The sequence below is a fragment of the Nicotiana tabacum genome, chromosome 12 (genome assembly GCF_000715075.1).
Source record: "Nicotiana tabacum cultivar K326 chromosome 12, ASM71507v2, whole genome shotgun sequence".
Taxonomy (NCBI): Eukaryota; Viridiplantae; Streptophyta; class Magnoliopsida; order Solanales; family Solanaceae; genus Nicotiana; species Nicotiana tabacum.
In genome coordinates, this window is record NC_134091.1 from 31,895,445 (window position 1) to 31,914,751 (window position 19,307).

Below are 19,307 nucleotides of genomic sequence, written 5' to 3' on the forward strand. Positions count from 1 at the left end.
CAAATTAAAAAAAAAGTGACGATGCCTCAACCTCACGGTTGATTATGTGAATTTTTATTGATCTTGTCACTCAATTAATTCTCATTTCAAATTAATATATAAAGAAAACTACTCCGTTTAGCTTTTCAGAGCAAATATGCTATCAACATAAAATACTATCGAAATTAGCCAATTACAATAAATACTACCAATATTAGATCAGCTGGCTATTTATATACTTCTTCCTCTCTTTAGTCTACCTCCCTTGTATCCCTTCTTTCTCCCTCACAAAATTTAAATGAACCTTCATTTTCGAATCTTATCAAATTAGAAACACCCCCCCTCCCCCCGAAAAAGTTATCAGGAGAACAAAATATAATAGGTACGCTAATCAATAAGATTAATAAGGTGCAATTAATGAAAAAATAACCAATTAAAAATCTTGGTATTCAAGTATCTATTTTAAAAGAAACTAATAATTCTTTTTTTCTTCTTTCTTCCTGAAAATGACTATTCATACTTTCACAATTCAAGTTGAACAATTTTAGTAGTAGTTAGCAATTTTCGATAATGGGCGAAAGCCTGACAGAGCAATGCCGCGTAGAGGTAGAAGGTCCTCGAGAAGAAGCAATGATGGTATATGGGGAATAAGTATAGCCAATTGGCAGATTATATGTATCCTACCCTCAAATTAATAAGATCTTCATTCATGTGAACTATTATGTACACTAATATTTAGTATTGACTATTGACAACATTGTGCGTGAAAATATAAATTATTATATCTCCTCATTCATATAAGATTAGTTCTCTATTCTTGTAGCATACTTCAAAATTCTGACAGCATGCTTTAAATTATAGCAACGTGTAATGTACTTTAAAATATTGACAGTATATTTTAAATTTTTGATAGTGTACTTCAAAAGTTTGACAATATGCTTTAAAATTCTGATATAAGATTATTTTTTAAAAACTTACTATTTAACAAGGTCAAATTTAAACGACGATACTAACTGATTCTATTTGTTCAAATCGGCCTGAGGTTGGATTGAAACGTCAATCTTATATAGGGCCTGGAAAAGTGCAAATACTTGTGACAAGTAGGATAAATCAAAAAAAATATGTGAATTTTTTTACTAATATTATAAAGTGACTTTTTTATAGTCGAAATAAAGTGATTTTTTTTTATTATTAATTTTTTCTTGATTTATTTCATTATTGAAAATGTATTTACCAATCCCACAAATTATCGAGTTGGGTTGATTCAACTTTACGGGCCAAATTTATTTTGATGGCTCTAAGTAGGAGGAATAATAATCAACCTTAAGTTGGACGAAAATCCAAAGCTTGATATAAAAAAGATTTTTAGAATTGTAAATTTTTACTGTTAATTTTTAAAATTTATTCATAACTCATACTCCATTTGTCCCAATTTGTGTGCTATTTTTAGATTTTCAACAACATCAACAACCCAGTATATACGCAAACATTATCCCTACCTTGGGGTAGAGAAGTTGTTTCCGATAGAACCTCGGCTCCCTCCCTCCAAGAACTCCCCATCTTGCTCTTGGGGTGACTCAAACTCACAACCTCTTGGTTGGAAGCGAAGGGTGCTTACCACTAGAGCAACTCACTGTTGTCTACTTGACTGTGTATTACTATCCATTAATTACCAATGCTAGCCAAACACATACAAAAATTGAGAACCCAAATAAATGAGGTTCTTTTTCTCCAAGAATCACATGCAAAGATCTCCTTTTATATTTTTAAGCGTGAGCAACGACATTAGATGCAAGACGAAAATGAAAATTTATGAATGAGGTAGCAAATAAGGTATATATATATATATATATATATATATATATATATATATATATATATATATATATGGTTGCTTCCAAGCTCAAACCATTTGAAACATAATTGCTAATTTTTTCTTGTTATTGATAAAATGGTATTCTCTGCCCCTGTCAAATAAAGTAGAGGGGGAGAACCGGAAGAGAGAAGGAAAAAGAGCAAAAGACTGAAAAGTCTAATGGCTGACACGCTGACTGCCTTCGATACTAGAAAAAAAAAATAAGCGGTCTAACCTAACCCCTAGGGCGGAACCCAACCGAAAGGCGCTAGACGGATATATATATATATACACACACACACACAAAGATTCCAATAATCTTAGCAAAAATGACCTTTTTCAATGGGTATGGTTGAAATTCTTTGAAAATATATAGATGGGTCAATATACAAAATTTGAGGAAGATCATAGGTGATTTGGACTGATTTGGTATCAGATTTTGTAGTTAAAATCGAGTTCAAAAGATTCTTCTGCAACACATGTATCGCACACACAAGTATACATGGATATACATTTGATATAAATATGATGCACAAACTATTTTTTTCATGTTCTTTGAATTTTCAATTCAAACCATCTCAAAACTCCATCGAATTATTCCAAAATTGAGATTCAATCTCCATAAGATGTACCAAATATATTCTAATAACATCCATTCAAAAATTTAACCTTTTTTGGCTACAAATAACTAATTGATTAATATTGATAATATTTTATAAATTAGTTAATTTTTTAATAAACTACTTATATATTTGACATAGCTGTTAGTTTTCCGCGGACGGGTGATTTGGCCTACACAGCAAGGTATGAAAAGGCAAATCACATGTTTGAAATTTGATTGGAAAAGTAGTAGCAACCTTGGCTTTCATCCCTTTCTCTTTACCTTTCATCCCTTTTCAATCCCATTAATACTTCCAAAAGACATGCAAATTTTATGAGGAAATTAGACAAGTGCTAAATTGCATGACATGACAAGTTGATACAAAATTGATGTCCAAGTTTCACCAAATTCCAATGGGTTCAGTCTTCACGTCCCAAATCATTTGCAGTAAAGTTTCTTATATTTCTTCTTATTTTTTCTTATAAAGGTATTGATTTCAATGTCACAATATTTACATAAAAATTCATGTATTCCCATGTAGCACTCTGTGTATTATCATTCGTCATATAATACTCTTTATATATTGTCAGTTAAAGAATTCATATTTTTACAATCACCGTATCAAACAACACCTAAAAGTAGTGGCGCATCTAGCACCATAGTTACATGTTCAATTGAATTCGTAACTTTTGAGGTGGGACATAAATTTATGTGTAAAAATTTACTAAAATTATAAGATCTAGTGAATATGAATTCATAACTTTAATAATATGATAAATTCAATGCGAGATTGGGATTGAAAGCTTTCTGGACATCTTTGTTGATATTAGCAAATAAGTATATTTAAGCATTCTACCTTTTTCAGATAACAAATCAAAATAATTTCAAAGAAGGAAAGTTTAGTATGGAAAACAGTTGTATGGGGGAATTGTTTCACGCATATTGCCTGTAATATTTACTCTTTTTTTTTCTCCGTAATTTTAATTGAATTAATCTTTGGGCAATCACAAGAATGTGAATTTTTTACAAGATATCCAATAATTATGAATTGAAGAAAAAAGATATACTCAACTAAATATTTTATTTCAATTAGTCAACAATTACAACTGATGGGAGGAAGATCGGAGGCTTTAGCATAAGCCGTCAATGGCGATTTCTTAAAAACCCTACTACCAAAAACTAAGAACCCTAACGTGTGGCCGGCGATTGCCACCAGAAAAATGCCGGTGTTGAACGACATAACAGCTAACATGACCAAATAAGCCAACCCAATCCTGACGCCGTACAACGCGGTCTGAATTAACCCAGCAGCCACATGATTAGCACTCTCTTTAATATAATTGGTGTGTGAGATCCACTCTGCGAAAAAGGCAAGTAGAAAAACGAAGAAAAGTGCCAACACATACATGCCCATATTGTTATATCCAGGCCAACCGGAAAACAGAACCTCCGCGTTTCCCCCCCAGAAAAACGTCATGTGCATCATCATGTGGTGGCGGCTGTGGTTGTTCCCGGCGGCTGAGTTTATTGATGGCGGTGGCGCCGCCATACCCATAGTGTCACTCATCCCTGCAATTTGATTTTTTTTTTCTCTCTTGTGGAAATTAGCACAGAGTGAAGTGTGTGGTTTATACGTCTTTTAGATAAGGCTTTAAGGCGTCGTTTGGTTCGCGGACAAGATAATTTTGGGAATTTTGGGATTAATAATCCCTTTGACTATTTAATTAGCTTTGAACATAGATTTGGTTGAAACTTGAATTTTTTTTTGAAATTATATTAAAAAATAATTTTTAAAAGTTAAAATTATATTTGGATATATTTTTTATTCAAAAAAAATAAAGTATTATAAAAAATTTCAATATTAATTTTTAAAAACTCGTCATATTCTATGAATAAACAATATTTTTAATTTCTTTTGAAAAAAAATAATCAAAATCTATGGTCTAACGGGAGTTTAATGTTATTGCTTTGTTTGGTTTATTGAATTAAAATTGGATTTGTTATATACAATTAAAAATATCTGTTTAGTTTGAAGGTGGATAAGCTTGGATAAAATTTATGTCCTATTTAACCTTGGTTCAAAAAATAAAAAGGTTGCGGTGAAAAGAAAAGAAGGATAAGTTGGTCATTTTATAACTTTATCCAAATAATTAATTCCGATATTAATTATCCCACCTAAGAGATGGTATAATTTAATCTCTGGGCTTAATTAAAATCAAATATAAAACAAATTTAATCCTAAATTTTATACTACCTTATCCCATATAACAAACATCCCCTTTACTCATCATTCTTCAACTCGCCACGTTTTTTACAACAACAACATACTCAATATTATCCCACACCGTGAGGTCTGGGGAGGGTAGTATGTATGCAAGTCTTACCCCTACATTGTGATGATAGAGAGGTTGTTTCCAATAGACCCTCGGCTCAGAAAAGTATAAGCACCACATTAATGAAAATATAAATATGAAGGGACAATAACAAAAAGCCATATAAAAGCAGAATAAAAATAACAAGACAGTAAGGTGATCAATAATGAAAAAAAAACGGTTAGTCATAAAAACCTACTACCAACAGAAAGCGAGACTGCATGCCAATACTACTGTTATGAACACTCTAGACTACCTACTCTACTACCCTAATCCTCGACCTTCATACCTTCATATCAAGGTTCATGTCCTCGGTCAGCTGAAACTGGGCCATATCTTGCCTAATCACCTCTCACCACCTCTTATTTAGCCTACCTCTACCTCTCCGTAGGCCCTCCAATGTCAATCTCTCACACCTCCTCACCGACACGTCTGTGCTCCTCCTCCTCACATGACCAAATCACCTAAGCCGCGCTTCCCGCGTCTTGTCTTCAACTCGCCATTTTTTATTTAAATAAATTTTCTATGTATCTATATTTTTTTTCGCTTTAAAACTTAGGCAATAAAAAAGAACGGTGCCACGTAGGAAGGGGCCGGTACCTCGAAACGTGGGAATTATCCAAAACAGTGATCTTTTTCAGTCCGTCACGCAACTGTAGCCGTCGGTGTTGGTGCCCATCACCTCCCTGCGCATGTTATCTCCGTTCCTTTCCTTTCACCATTTTCCATTACATCAATACACGAAGATCTCCGATTTCGAGCTGATTTTAGCTGTTTTCTAAAGTAAATTAGCTTCACTTTCTGGGATAATCTCACTGCTTATTGGTATTAAGGTTCGTAATTAGTTTGATTATTGATTATGAGGATTAAATACATATATTTTTTTGGTTAGTTGTGAAATTTAAGGCTTTTTTCTAGTTCGATTGTTCAGATTTTGTGTCTTAGGGACTTGTTTAGAAGATCTTTCTCAGTTGCATTTTTTTTCGCAAGGCAGAAGTGTGTGGTATAATACTAATGTCGTTTTGGGTTATGCAGTATTTTAACTGTTAGATTGTGTTTAGATTTTGTCATGGGTTATGCATTAACTTTTAGTTGTGCTTGATGTGGTGTGCCTTTGTCCCATTAGCTTATGCCTATACTTTCTGCCCGTGGCGGAGCCATAATTTATACAGGGTGATTCAAAAAATTGTTAGAATGTCACACCTAGGATTTGAACGTGTAACCTAAAGCAATTTTTGAACCCCTTTGTCACTTTCACTAGAATTCTCCCTTATGTCAAGGGGATTCAACAGTTCATATGTAGCCTAAAAAATATGTTTTTACATTATTTGCATACCGTAATTCTTCGACAAACGGGATTCAGTTGAATCCCTTCCCCCAGAGGCAGATCTAAGGAAAAAATGTATTAAGTGGGAATTGATCCCTATTTCTCTTGGTAAATAATTCAACCTTAAACCAAGTGCACCATTCAACCTTCTTGAAGTATGGGTGCCAATAGTTAATATTATACCAATTTTACAACATAAGTACATAAAATGTCTAATTTTGCGGAGAAACCATGGGTTCACGTGCCTCATAATCTCCCCTATAAATTCGCCGCTGCCATCCCCCTACCTAGTTATGCCCCTACTTTCTGCTTGAAATTGATAGGATATATCAAGGTGATTCAACAGTTCATATATAGCCTACGAATATGTTTTTAAATTTTTGCACAATGTAATTTTTCAAAAAACGGGATTCAGTTGAACCCCTTCCCCTTACCTAGTTCTGCCCCCGCTTTCTACTTGAAATTGATAGGATAGATGAGATATGTTGGGAGAGAAGTCTTACTTTAGATGTTTCTGTGATCAGAAGCTTTTGCACTCAATTGATGTGAGTGCCAGGTGGGTGCGGAGTGCGGACTACCACTGCACCTGCTTATCCTTTGTGACAATGAGTGGAGACTTAGTGTGTATCATTTTAAAAAGAACTTTAGCTATATTTAAGGCAGTGGGTGCTCCTGCCGTTGCCACTGTTGCAAATCCGCCACTGTGTTGGATAACTAGGACCCGTGATGCAGTTAAAGGGGGAGGCTTTCTTTTTCCTCACCGTTGGGCAGGTTGCTTCATGCTTAATTTGATTTTTGTTCTCCACCTTTTCTTTTGGGTAGGTTCTGAAGATAAAGGTTCTTCCCATATGCACTTTAACATTGTGACTTCTGGGTGTTATATCTTTGAGTATATTAGACGATGGCAGCTGCTGTCTCATTGCTGCTGCCCCGCGAACTGGGAATCCACGGGAAATGTGGATTCACCTGCCAGCCTAAGGTACATTTCAGGTCATGCATTTGTTTTTTTTTTCTTCTAATACTTGATCATTAGAGTCAATGATGTTCTCAACTTTTTACTGATCAAACAAGGATGTCCTCAACTCTTGAATTTTTTGTTTGTTTGTAGGGCACAATGAGCAGGATCCAGACAGATTCTTGCAGCAAATTTCTGTCATCACATTCTTCGGTATGCTTTGCATCAGACTATAATTACCACATTCCTTCTTTATTTACAACCTTCCCATTCCTTTTTGTTCATGCATCATTCAGCTAGCTTTTTTATGACTCACTTTGCTGTCATTATATTGTTGTATATATTGGTTCAACATTTCAATCGAGGTATATCATGACCTTCTCATGTATGTCTATTTTTTGTTGATCTTATTCCATAAGCAGTTGTTTCATTTTCTTCATTTGCATCACTTGAGCATCATGAACTTGATTCTAGAAAACTAAGCTTCATGTACTTGACAAGATTTTCTATAGCTTTACTAATAAGCTGAGTTCAACAGAAACAGTTTGACTTAACTTGAATATGTTCGACTTTGCTTACTTGTTTAAATTATGAGCGGGTCTTGAGCTCAAGTTCATATGTGTTCAGTAGATGAATCGACTTATTTTGCCTTGTGATCAAGATCATAAAGGTTGATAATGTGGAAAGTTCTACGGAAGCCTAGAAATGTGATGTGCCTTTATTATCGCGCAAGTGTATTCACACATAAATAAATTGAGACTGGTTCAAGATGGAGTTGTTGTAATGAGCCAATTCGAGCTACAGCTTGAGTTCTCCTGGGTTCAGTATGCTCAAGCTGATATTATTTTAACAATTGAGCCATGCTTATTCCATTAATCAGCTGAAGTCAGCTTGTTTGTAGCTCTCCTTGTTACTACGACATTTTCCATTTTGCCATTTTCTGAATGAGATAAGAGGAGCATTTACATTTGCTGCAATCATCCTAAAAGCACTTTCTTAAACTATATTATAAGTTATTTGGCTACAGATTTATGCCTAATTTATACTCCCTCATTGACACCTTGATATGTGATATATTGCATCTTTAGCGGCAGGATGCGTGGAGCATTTACCTTCTGAATAGTGTACGTGGGCCTTTGTTTACCCATCCTTCACCTACTAGATGTAATGTATTTCTTTGCCGCTCCTTATTAAAGCCAGGTGGAGGATATGAGAGTCAATTTCTGAAAACAGCAGCACTAATATGGAAAAGGTACATGTTTCTCTATCTAATATATCTCTATTCAAGTTGCATGGACATTTAGATCTAGGAGTTTTAAATAATTCCTGTCAACTACAACTCTTATCATCAGCAATATTGCTAGTAATTAAGTAGCATCTCTTTCTCAATGAGGATGAGTTCTTTTTCTCACAAATCATAATCCATTCTTCAGCCCTTCACAATTTAACCTGATCTTGATTCTCTACCTAATTAAATGTCTGACGATTTTACTCAATAGGTGGAATTATCACTCATGATTATAGCATCCCGCCTGCTTTATTTATCCTCCATCCACATTTCAATTTTCTTTTTTTTCCACCCACATTCCAATATTGAAATGATCAAATTGGCACCTATGCAATTATTAGTTTTATTTTGCAGGTCATTAAATATTATACATGGGAGCCCCCTTGTGCTTCAGCTGGTGCCGGCCATTGGAGTTATTGTTTTAGCCGCATGGGGTCTCATTCCATTGATGAGTTTTGGCAGAAAATTTTTCTTTCATGTACTGGCTTCTCTGGACAATCTTTCTCGTTGGCTTGCTGCAAGTTGTCTACATCGTCCCTAACTTAAGGCGTTTTCTGAAAATCTTTATGCAGGAAAGTGGTAGTAATTGGAAACAAAGCGGCTTGCATCATGTTGCAGATTCCTATCTTAAACCTGTGCTTTTATGGACCGGAGCAATACTTATATGCAGGTTAAATTGAAGTGCAGTTTTTAAAATTTTAAACATGTTATATATTTTGCTTTATAAAACACTCATGTTGCTGGCTTGAACTTTTGCAGAGCAGTGGATCCACTGATTTTACCTTCAGCTGCAAGCCAGGCAGTCAAGCAAAGATTTCTTACTTTTATACGATCATTATCGACAGTGATGGCACTTGCCTACTGTTTATCTAGGTGATATTTTGCTTTCAAGAGCTTGTTATATTTGATTTTCTGATGCAGTATCTATTCGTTGGTTGACGGATTTCATTTATTATAGTTCTTAATAGCACCAATGGTAGCTTTCCATCATACTCTTGGTTTTCCCAATGTCTTGATTACTTAATTTTGATTAGTTGCTGTCTGTTTACAATACATGAAGTTCATCTTGATTTTCTTTTTTGGCAGCTTGATTCAGCAAACACAAAAATTCCTTATGGAGACAAAAGACCCCTCTGATGCAAGAAATGTATGTGAGGGAATTATGTATTTACTCCAATCTGTTGAAGCTTGCAAAATATAACCTTGGTTAATGCAGAAATGTTTAAAATGAAGACCGATCTAGATTCTTAAACAGCACCTAAAGTCTAATGCTAAACAAGTAAACTAAACAACTGGAAGCACTTTTATTACCTATATGTCAAAAGCTTTGTGATGCCTGTTGGTTGATTCCCTTTTCCCTAAGATCATACTTTCTCCAAAGAAGCTTCATTCTTGGCTTAAGTAATATGGATCCAACTCCAGATTAGAGGCTTATGTTAGTTTGGCGGTATCACATACTAGTGTGCAATTGCTATTACACCTTTCCTGTGCATATTTAAGTAATCTAAAACAACCATACCAATTAAACTCTAATGATTAAAGTGGCCTCTCCAGAAAAATATGCAGCATCATATTTTCTTTGAAGTGCCATGATTTTTGCTATCATTTGTTGTTGCCTTCTATGACCAAATTCTTATTCTTCAAATGTGTGTTTTTCTCTTTTCAGATGGGATTCGAATTTGCAGGGAAAGCTGTATATACTGCAGTGTGGGTTGCAGCTGTTTCATTGTTCATGGAACTGCTTGGTTTTTCTACACAGAAGTGGTTGACAGCTGGGGGTCTTGGGACAGTATTGCTTACTCTTGCTGGTCGTGAGGTAATCTGACCATTTGTTTCACATTGCTAAGTGTCGGCGAAATGAGGTTTTATACCTTTTCTCTATTTCATTTGGGATGTTCTCCCAATTGGTTGGTTTAATATTACTTCTGCTTTTCATGTTTCCTTCTTTTTTTTTTTCTCGTCTGGGTAGAGGGCTTGTGTGCCCACTTGGATTAGTGCAACTTATATTTTTTACTTCCTTGGTGCTTGTTCAGATACTTACGAACTTCCTCTCAAGCATAATGATCCATGCAACAAGGCCCTTTGTTCTAAATGACTGGATACAGACAAAGATACAGGGCTATGACGTCTCTGGTACAGTGGAGGTAAATCTTAAGCTCCTGCCGCCAATTAGATAATAAAGGAATATACTTTAAATAATGCAATAACAAGAAGTATTGCATGCTTGATATGCAAGGATTTGCATGAAGATGTGGTTGGATAACAACTTCATCCATTTGTGCTGAATCAGTTGAACAGAAAGCTAAATCGTGGTATTGAGCCGTTGTATGACTTCTTTCTTGTTGTTTAGCACGTAGGTTGGTGGTCACCAACAGTCATAAGAGGTGATGACCGTGAAGCCATTCATATACCAAATCACAAATTTTCAGTGAATATCGTCAGGAATCTTAGCCAGAAGACTCATTGGAGGATCAAGACTCACCTTGCCATCAGCCACTTGGATGTGAATAAGATCAATGTCGGTAAATTCAATTTTCTAGTTAGTTAACATTTTTTTTTTATTTCTGAAAAACAATTTTTGTTGGCTGATGAGTATTCACACGCCTCTTTCGCGTGTAGAACATTGTTGCGGATATGCGGAAGGTTTTGGCGAAAAATCCTCAAATAGAACAGCAACGATTGCATAGGCGAGTTTTTCTGGATAATGTTGATCCAGAGAATCAGGCTCTTATGGTAGGTGATACTTCTTTACCTACCTCATTCAATTCCTGAAATACAGTGGTAAAATGCATTGACAGCTGTTTGTAATGCAACTATTCATGGTCATGATATTGTTGTCATGAGTTATAAGCTTGACAAATAACAGCCATCTCAAGTTCGCTGAATCGTCTTTCTTGCGTTGCATTATATTTTTAAAGATTCTAATCATACATAAAGAGGAAGGAGTTGGTCAGGAGTGTTTTTTTATACGATTATTTTCCTCTGTTCGTTTTGATAAAATGCGAGCCTGTTTTGCTAAACGTTAAGAAGGCTAGCGGCTTCTTATCTCTGTGTTTGATCTCTTCCATCTCTGGTTGGTCCATTTCACCTATATTGAAGAAATGTGTGAACCCTGTAGAGACTGAAAAGGGGTGAAGGATCTTACTCTCAATTAGGCTTTCCAAGACTCCATTCTCTCCCTGAATAAGTAAAAGCCCTGTTAGCCTGGGTGACGATGCGTGCAAAGAGCAAGGATAGAAGCTCCTTTAACTCTGCCCGACACTCGACACGGGTTAGCTCTCTAAATGTGTAGAGCCTAGTGCTAGTATTGGGAACTTCTAGGCCCCTTAGCCACAGGATCACTTCATCTCTTGTGCAACTGTTTCCACCTGTCTTTCATATTAATTTTACATGTCTGTGTTTGAGAATCCAATCTTGGCATATCTTACATTTGTGCATAGTAGTTTAAGGAAGTAAGTTACTTTTAATAGTATGACTCAATTTTCTTACTCGTGGCATGTGTAACAGATCATGATTTCTTGCTTTGTGAAGACTTCTTATTTTGAAGAGTACTCCCGAGTGAAGGTACGAGTTTTATCCCCTGGTTCAATGAAGCAGTCCTGAGTCTGATTTTGTAAATAAGTATAAAATCTTTGCTTACAGTAAATCTGGTCAACCATTACCATGCATTAATCGATTTATATGTAGTCATGTGTAAGCTCTTTTTCTTAGTGTCCAGTTTTAGATGGGTCTTCTATACTATATGCTTTATGCAGCCACAATTTCTCTTTTACCATCTGTTCGGCAGTTCCTCATGTTACTATTGCCAGAAATAACACAAAAAGTCTATAATCACCTTTAGTATCTGCAATTATTTGATTCAAGCTTTAGTGTAGTGCCTTCCAGCTGTAACTCCAAACTGTAGGTTTGTGGGGGGCATACATTCAATCTGCTTCTATCTCGAGGCCTTTTCTTTCATCTCCATCTGTTGTGTGTGTGTGGCAGTTGAGGTCCTAAGGTCTATCAGGATTATAGTAACTTCCTGCTAATGGTTCCATCAACTTGCGGTTGCAGGAAGTTATATTGCTGGATCTGCTTCGAGTAATCAGCCATCATCGTGCTCGACTTGCTACACCTCTTCGTACTGTGCAGAAAACATATCGCGAACCTGATGCGGATGATGTACCATTTGCTGATTCCATTTTCTCTCGTGATCGTCCTAATCGCCCATTCTTCCTTATTGAGCCTTCTTATAGGATCAATAATGACGATAAAACTAAGGTTTCTGCCGGTTCAGTACAACCTGATGAAGAAAAAGATGGAAAGGCTGAAGCACCAAGTACATCACAGGCTGCTGATGATACAAATGGTTTGCCATCAAAGCCTGCTGAGAAAGAAGTTGTTAAGGTCTCGTCAGCATCAAATGCTAATGTCGATTTAAAAGTAGCAACTTTGTCTTCAGATGGAAAAACACCAAAACAAGGATCGATTAGTCCAGTTAAAAGCAACTCTGAGAAAAACCAAGTTGCTTCAGCAACTGGAGAGGCACCAGGGTTGACATCAGATATCAACATTGAGAAGACAGATGTGGCATCTGCTGCTTCACAGGCACAACAAGATGCCGAAAGACCAATTTCACCACCTTCTGTGGGAAGGCCCATGTTAGAAGATAACATTGTTCTTGGTGTTGCACTAGAAGGGTCAAAACTAACACTTCCAATTGAGGAAGAAACGACTTCACCCTCTCCCTCTCCAGCATTTTCCGACTCAGAACCAAAGGAGTTGGCTGCCTGCCGGAATGGGAATAGCTCAACCAGCTCAAATAAAGATAAGATGGATGATCAGATGGCTGAAGCTCCAAGTGCACCAAGCGTCCAAAAAGAATGCGAAAGGTGATTTATTATCATTTGTGGGTTCAACAACGTGCAATAATGCACTAAGGCTGTTTTTTAGAGCTTGCATTATGCACAATGTAAATGTTTCTCATGAAGTTCCATTTTGTATAATTGTGGAGCAGTAATTGACTTGTATTTTAGCATTTAATAATTATCAACTAAAGCATATTGCTACTAAATTTTAGCTTAAAGCTTGGCGACCATCAAATGACTTTAGCTTGCAGTTGATTGATTTGTTGTACAGAAACTCCAGCAGAGTTTTGGAGTGAAATGTAACTACAGTTGGATGGAACTTATTCTTGTGATGGTTAAAACCATAGTAAGAAAGTTAAGAAGCTAATTCTCGTGTCTGAATTCAGAAAAGTAAAAAAGAAAAGAAAAGTGGAAAGTGAAAAAGAAGGAAAAAACGAAGAAGGAATGATGATTATTGAGAATAATTTTGCATTGACATCAAATATATAGGTGATGACGTATTTGTTTGCCAGCTAAGATCAATCAAAATCTCGAGTTTTCCCATTACACCAATCTCTTGTTCGCAAAAAATGAAAATTATATAGAAAATGAATTTTGCTAGACATGCTCATCAGTAAAATCTTGTGCAAGATTAGACCCTTCAGTTAATCTATGTTAGTAAAATTGATGACTAACAATTGAGTAATTAAAAAGAAAAATTCTCGGTCCCCCATATTATGTCACTTAGTAGTGTATGAACATATGTGTGTATCAATTAAATTATACTTAGAGACATATCCGCTGCGGCTCCTCATAGATAGACGAAGTTGATTATGTTTAGCCAGCAAGTTAGATTTCTATAATTTGTAGTTACCAGGCTGTCTTTAAAAGCATGAATTACGATTAGAGATAAAATAAATACTAATATCAGAACTGCGACTTCAAAATCCTTCTGCTTGGGTCATATGGATTATTGAACCAATGTTTTCTTGCACAACGGGCAACAGTTTATCCAGCCCTTTCTGCGAATCATGTGCAGAGAGTTAAGACACTTCCTTTTTCTAACTCTCGGCCACTACATACTACGTAAAAGAAAATTTATCCTGATGCACTGACTAGCCATAATCGCAAATGTTTGAGGCTAGCTAGAATGAGGAGACTACGCTGTTGTATCCTGGATATGGTCAACTAAAGATCCTATTTTGGTGTAGTGAACACAATAATATAAGTAACAAATTTACTTGTGAATATCACGTTTGATAAAATGAGTCTCCAAAAAGTGTCAAAATTAAGTTTTACACATGCAATCAGGAGCAGGGTAAGTATATATTGACTGTTTTTCCTTGCGTAGCCGCATTTGCCCTTGTCTATTCTTGTGACCCTGCTGTATTGCACGCTGGAATTCAGACCACTCCATAGTCTTGTTAAGGAAGAGCTTGCCTAACAATGTCATGTTTGGTCTAATAGTCTTAAGATTCTTGTATGCTCGATGCCCCAACTGAGAGTTGTTAAAATGCCATCCCATATCAGTCTCAAAGCATAATCAAGATTAAGATAGACTAGAATCTAGCAATTAATAAGAGATTCTGATATACAATTTAATTACCAGTGCATTGTGCATGTTGCCGGGAGAAGCAGAAATGAATATATCGCTCTGCATGCTCACATAATAATCCAGAGCAGCTAATAAAGAAGCTTTTCCTTCCACTTCGGATAATTCATGAGAAGAAGCAAGGCTTTTCTTGTCCTCCATAAATGGGAACAACTGGCGAAGAGCCGATATCCTTGCTTCTCCACCGTAAACCTGATGAAAATGGGAAAAGTTTCAAAGAGTGCTTAAGCTGTTATTGACAATGAAACACTATTCTTTTTAAAGAGATAAGTAATATCATTGTTAGACACCTTGTGGGAAGCAAGATATAGCCGTGTGCTGTTGTTAAATCCCAAGGCTGTCAAAAGGAGTCCTATCTCTTCAGGAGTTAATGGACAACGCCCTTGGCCTCTTAACTCCTCATCTGTGAACTGGGAGTTAAGAACTCTCCCTTGCCAAAGTACTTGGCGATATTTTGCAAGAGCAAGTTTCTCAGCTTTGCCGCCACCAAAATCACAAGCTGAGTGAGCAGCCATATCCTGTTTAAAAGACATTTTCCAGGCAATTAACATCCAAGTGTATTAAACAAATAACTGTCGTCTTGTGCAAAAGCCTTTCTATTTGTTTCCATTAACGGATGGGTGGATCAAAATCGAAGGTATCCAAGTGAATTTTAGTGAAACATGACGGGTTTTAACTTTCTTAACTTGGAGATGTGTATAAGCATATTTAACCAAAGTGGCTGACAGATAATTATACCAAGTGGCCTTTAATTTACTGAACCCTCATATAATAGTGTCTTTAACTAGCATAGACATGGAACATTGGCATAAACACTGATACAGTGCAATACCCTCATAGTTGTCACCGGAGGAATTAAAAAGCCCAAGAACACAGACTCGACTTCAAGCATAGTCTAAACTATGATTGTAAGAATGGAATTGAGTCAGCAAGGTAGAAGATAGTCATACTTTATCAAAGCGAAGATGCAATACAACATACTTTCCAGCTCCTGCTCTGTCATTTTCCCTAACGTGGAAGTGTGTAGCACTTGATGCTTTATTCATACTAGGAGGGCTACGCAGACGACTGACGAGTGTGTCGCCTAACGTTCTGACATGGGGAACAAAAACTAGCGCGTTAAAGTTGACCTTACAACGCAGATGCTGGATGTCTGAAGGTAGGTTGTCAAAAGCCAAACGGTGAGAGAATGGAGCAATAGCTACAATCCCATAGCTGGAAGAAAGAAGCGAGTTAGTCTTGCTGTGAGTTCAACCTTTATTTTTAATCATACAAAGAGAAGTCAGAAGTAGGTTTCAATTGTTGAAGGCAGAGAGTCCCAGTTAAATCAAGCAATCTACAAAAATGCATCTGGTAATGAGAATGTGTTAGCTGGCAAAAATGAAAATGTATAAAACGGTGGACATTTCAGTAGTACCTCTGCATTACAGGCAGAACATTCTCCAGGTACCATGTAGCAGAAGCATGTACAGACGCTGTCTTAATTCTAGTAGCTCGTATGCCTGTTGCATAGTATTCTCTGGTACTCCAGGAGTACTCACTGGGAAGCTCTTTAACTACAGAGACGTCACCACTCAAGATATTGATAAAGTGATCAACATCAAAAATTTCTGCAAAGGAACTGTGAAAGCACTTCACATAAGGAGTATCAATCTCTAAAAGAGGCAGTTCACATAAAGCTATAAAAGTACTTAGAAAGTGGAAGCTGTAATAGCTGACAGTAAATACCTTGGGTCCTGCCAAACTGGATTTACTTCAAGATACGGAATTACAAGTGTCGCATTTAAAATTTTAGCAACAGCTACTGCATCACAGATCTATCATGGGAGCAAAGTAAACATAATCATTCATGAGACTAAAGTGCCCCGAAAGTCATATACATCAAGAATCTGTAAACTAACCAATATCATAACAGAAAATTACATACCCCCATTCTCTGTTGGTTCAATCCTCCATCCAAAAACACCTGTATGTACACTTGAGACTTCCTATGCAATGCTACAAATGCATGCAATTGAAAAATGCTTAGAACACGAAGAATTTAAATTGCTAAGAATCCCCTTCATAAAGCAGAGACAAGATACAAAAATATGGTGTAACTCTCACATTGAGTGTCTTGATTATCAGCGCAGGCTTCCCATCCCTGATTAGGCAAGGGCGACCAGAGGTCTGCTTCTTGCGCATTAGACTGAAAGGTGCTAAATTAATACAGATTTTGAATATATGTCCCAAAACTTCCATAGCAATCTCACAGCTATAAAGAAATGAAGTGGCAACTCTACTCACTGTCTGTTGTTGCAAAGCCCTGTTTAGTAAATGCACGTGCATAGACTTTGGAGCATTCCATTCCTGCAAATTACACGAATTAACTAATAAAAGAACTGAATATTTCTACAAGTTTGAGCAGGTACAATCTTCTAAGAGAAATCGAGGTGCATGTGAATCATGAACACCTGGAAATCCATATATGAGGAATCAAAAATTTACATGGCTAAGCTGGCCATGATTGACACTAAGCACAACTAATGATAAGAGCATACAACAATCTCTGTGATCTTAGCGGTACATGAAATGATACCATTAGACCACGAAAATATGATCTTTCGAAAGCCCTAATTCAGTAAAATGTGCTGCTGCACTGAGAACTGAGAAGTAACAGAAAGCTGTAACCTTTAGGTTATACAAATAAAGAAAGGAAACTATTTCAGCAATCTGCTTGTACAATACATCCAATCAAAGTATAAGGAAAAAAAAGTTGAATAGACATCTCTGTGACTATAAATCAATGAGAATCTTAAATGTATCACATAAATTAGGGACAGAGTGAGTATGCGATAAGTTATTAGCTAATCAACAAATTTTTGTTCACCTAAGTTCTGATCCACCACATTGCATTAGTAAACAGATACATCACGCAATCAATCAATCAACTATATGAATTTTCAGTTTCATCACTATATCCAGCACATTTCATTCCAATACTAAATGATTTAATCTTTTAAGATACTGTGAAAAAGGCTGAAAAAGGAGAAGTAAAGAGATATTACAGAAAAAAGGGAAGGGTAAGAGCGGCCAAGAGGAGAGAAGAGACTGGGAAACAGATTTGGTAAAAGAAGCATCAAAAGTCCACCCATTTGCAGCGGCCATGCCATTCTCCGACTCGTCGGACTCTGCCGGACGTAATTCATCTTGCCGGTACGCTCGCCGTCGCCGGTCGTGCTCGCCGATATGTAAATACGCTTCAGCTAACACATTTTGTGATTACGGGCTGAATCATGTCCTTAGATTGGGCTTTGAATTTTGTTTTTTTTAATTAAAGCTAAAATGGTAAAAATGACACCGGGTAGCCGCTTGTAGTAGCCCTATTTAAAATTTAGTCAGTCTTGACAAAATTCAGACTGAACCTCCCATTGGACTTTACCAAAGACTAATTTCATATCAGAAGGTCTGAAGTTTTGAAATACAAAGATAAAATTCAGACCGACATATCTGAAGTTGATTGTGAAACGGCTAAAAAAAATTATAAATGTTGACTAGTCTTTAAATGGGGGCCTAAAATGGCTATTTTTGCACTTCGCCAGCTAAAACATAGTCTTTGAACTCTTAATGACCCGAATGATTAGAATAATTTTTATAAATCTTGTTTTTCCTAAAATGATTTTCATGGCATTTGGATTTGGTATCTCCCTTGCTTCTTGCCTTTGTAAGGAGCCTTTTCAACAAATGACAACGTTTCGTTGATGCCTCTATGTCAAGCGGATAAAACTTATATGCACTCTGCACCGGACTCAGAATTTTATACAAGCGGGTTCAATCTTAAAAGTACATAACTTTAGTCGTAAAATAGTAGTTGTCAAGTGAGTTCAAATAAAATATTTATACAAAGTTTACCTAACTTTAATCCTAATTTATATATATACACAATATTATTTTTTGATGAAGCGGGTTCAGTTGAACCCGCTTGCCACCACGTGAGTCCGCCACCGGCACTCAGGGGTCGTTTAGTTGCCGGTTAGAGTTATGCAGGTATTAGTTATACATGGATTAGTTAGTAATGCAAGGATTATATTTTTTTTTGAATATTTGGTTTGTTGTATTAGAAATTGATATACATTATATAAGTTTTAAAGTAAAATACTTATTTACTGATTTTGTCTCTAATAGATTGAGAAGAGGAAGAGCCTAGCAGTGAGGCATCATAATCTCCATGCTTGTTCTCCAAAGGGTTTGATGCAAATCCTTTCAATATTTTATCATTGAAGGAAGCCTTTATGTGTAAAATGATAGGGGTAAATTTGTTATTTCAATATTTTATCCATATATTACTAATATATGTATTAGTTATTCTATCTTCTACCCCGCATAAAATAATATACAGATTGGCGCATAATTTATACATATATTATTTACGTAGAATTTTAAAATGGCAACCAAATATGGCATTAGTTATACTGAATTTTGTACAAAATAACTAATAACTATTAAACATTGC

General features: G+C 36.1%; 2 protein-coding genes across 4 annotated transcripts; one reads left to right on the forward strand and one right to left on the reverse strand.

Annotated features, from left to right (window-relative positions):
* The first annotated feature begins 5,387 nt into the window (after window positions 1–5,387).
* On the forward strand, window positions 5,388–13,459 carry LOC107783843 (mechanosensitive ion channel protein 3, chloroplastic). 3 transcript variants are annotated; one of them, XM_016604866.2, is made up of 14 exons: window positions 5,388–5,640; window positions 6,957–7,113; window positions 7,243–7,302; window positions 8,178–8,341; window positions 8,732–8,855; window positions 8,950–9,047; window positions 9,137–9,250; window positions 9,464–9,524; window positions 10,044–10,193; window positions 10,411–10,521; window positions 10,728–10,895; window positions 10,997–11,110; window positions 11,885–11,941; window positions 12,431–13,459. In XM_016604866.2, exons 2-14 carry the CDS (start codon window positions 7,036–7,038, stop codon window positions 13,250–13,252), a joined length of 2,121 nt encoding a protein of 706 aa, XP_016460352.2. In that variant the 5' UTR covers window positions 5,388–5,640; window positions 6,957–7,035; the 3' UTR covers window positions 13,253–13,459. The 3 variants fall into 3 exon arrangements, with proteins under 3 accessions (XP_016460352.2, XP_016460353.2, XP_016460354.2); XM_016604867.2 differs by having other exon boundaries at window positions 5,390–5,640; window positions 8,184–8,341; XM_016604868.2 differs by having other exon boundaries at window positions 5,390–5,640; window positions 8,286–8,341.
* Window positions 13,460–14,428: 969 nt separating this feature from the next.
* On the reverse strand, window positions 14,429–18,137 carry LOC107783844 (O-fucosyltransferase 31). Its single transcript, XM_016604870.2, has 10 exons — window positions 17,863–18,137; window positions 17,102–17,164; window positions 16,922–17,003; window positions 16,743–16,813; window positions 16,544–16,632; window positions 16,233–16,436; window positions 15,766–16,030; window positions 15,106–15,333; window positions 14,810–15,007; window positions 14,429–14,701 (listed from the first exon to the last, which is right to left on the reverse strand). Exons 1-10 carry the CDS (start codon window positions 18,001–18,003, stop codon window positions 14,492–14,494), a joined length of 1,551 nt encoding a protein of 516 aa, XP_016460356.2. The 5' UTR covers window positions 18,004–18,137; the 3' UTR covers window positions 14,429–14,491.
* Window positions 18,138–19,307: the final 1,170 nt, after the last annotated feature.

Excerpts from the sequence above, each read along its gene's own strand:
- LOC107783843 (XM_016604866.2), top strand. The coding sequence starts at position 7,036 with ATGGCAGCTGCTGTCTCATTGCTGCTGCCCCGCGAACTGGGAATCCAC. Across the intron at positions 7,114-7,242 it reads GATTCACCTGCCAGCCTAAG|GGCACAATGAGCAGGATCCA; the intron begins GTACATTTCAGG and ends GTTTGTTTGTAG. Across the intron at positions 10,194-10,410 it reads TTACTCTTGCTGGTCGTGAG|ATACTTACGAACTTCCTCTC; the intron begins GTAATCTGACCA and ends GTGCTTGTTCAG.
- LOC107783844 (XM_016604870.2), bottom strand. The coding sequence starts at position 18,003 with ATGAATTACGTCCGGCAGAGTCCGACGAGTCGGAGAATGGCATGGCCG. Across the intron at positions 16,031-16,232 it reads GTTCTGCCTGTAATGCAGAG|CTATGGGATTGTAGCTATTG; the intron begins GTACTACTGAAA and ends TCTTTCTTCCAG. Across the intron at positions 14,702-14,809 it reads GCAACATGCACAATGCACTG|TTGGGGCATCGAGCATACAA; the intron begins GTAATTAAATTG and ends AACAACTCTCAG.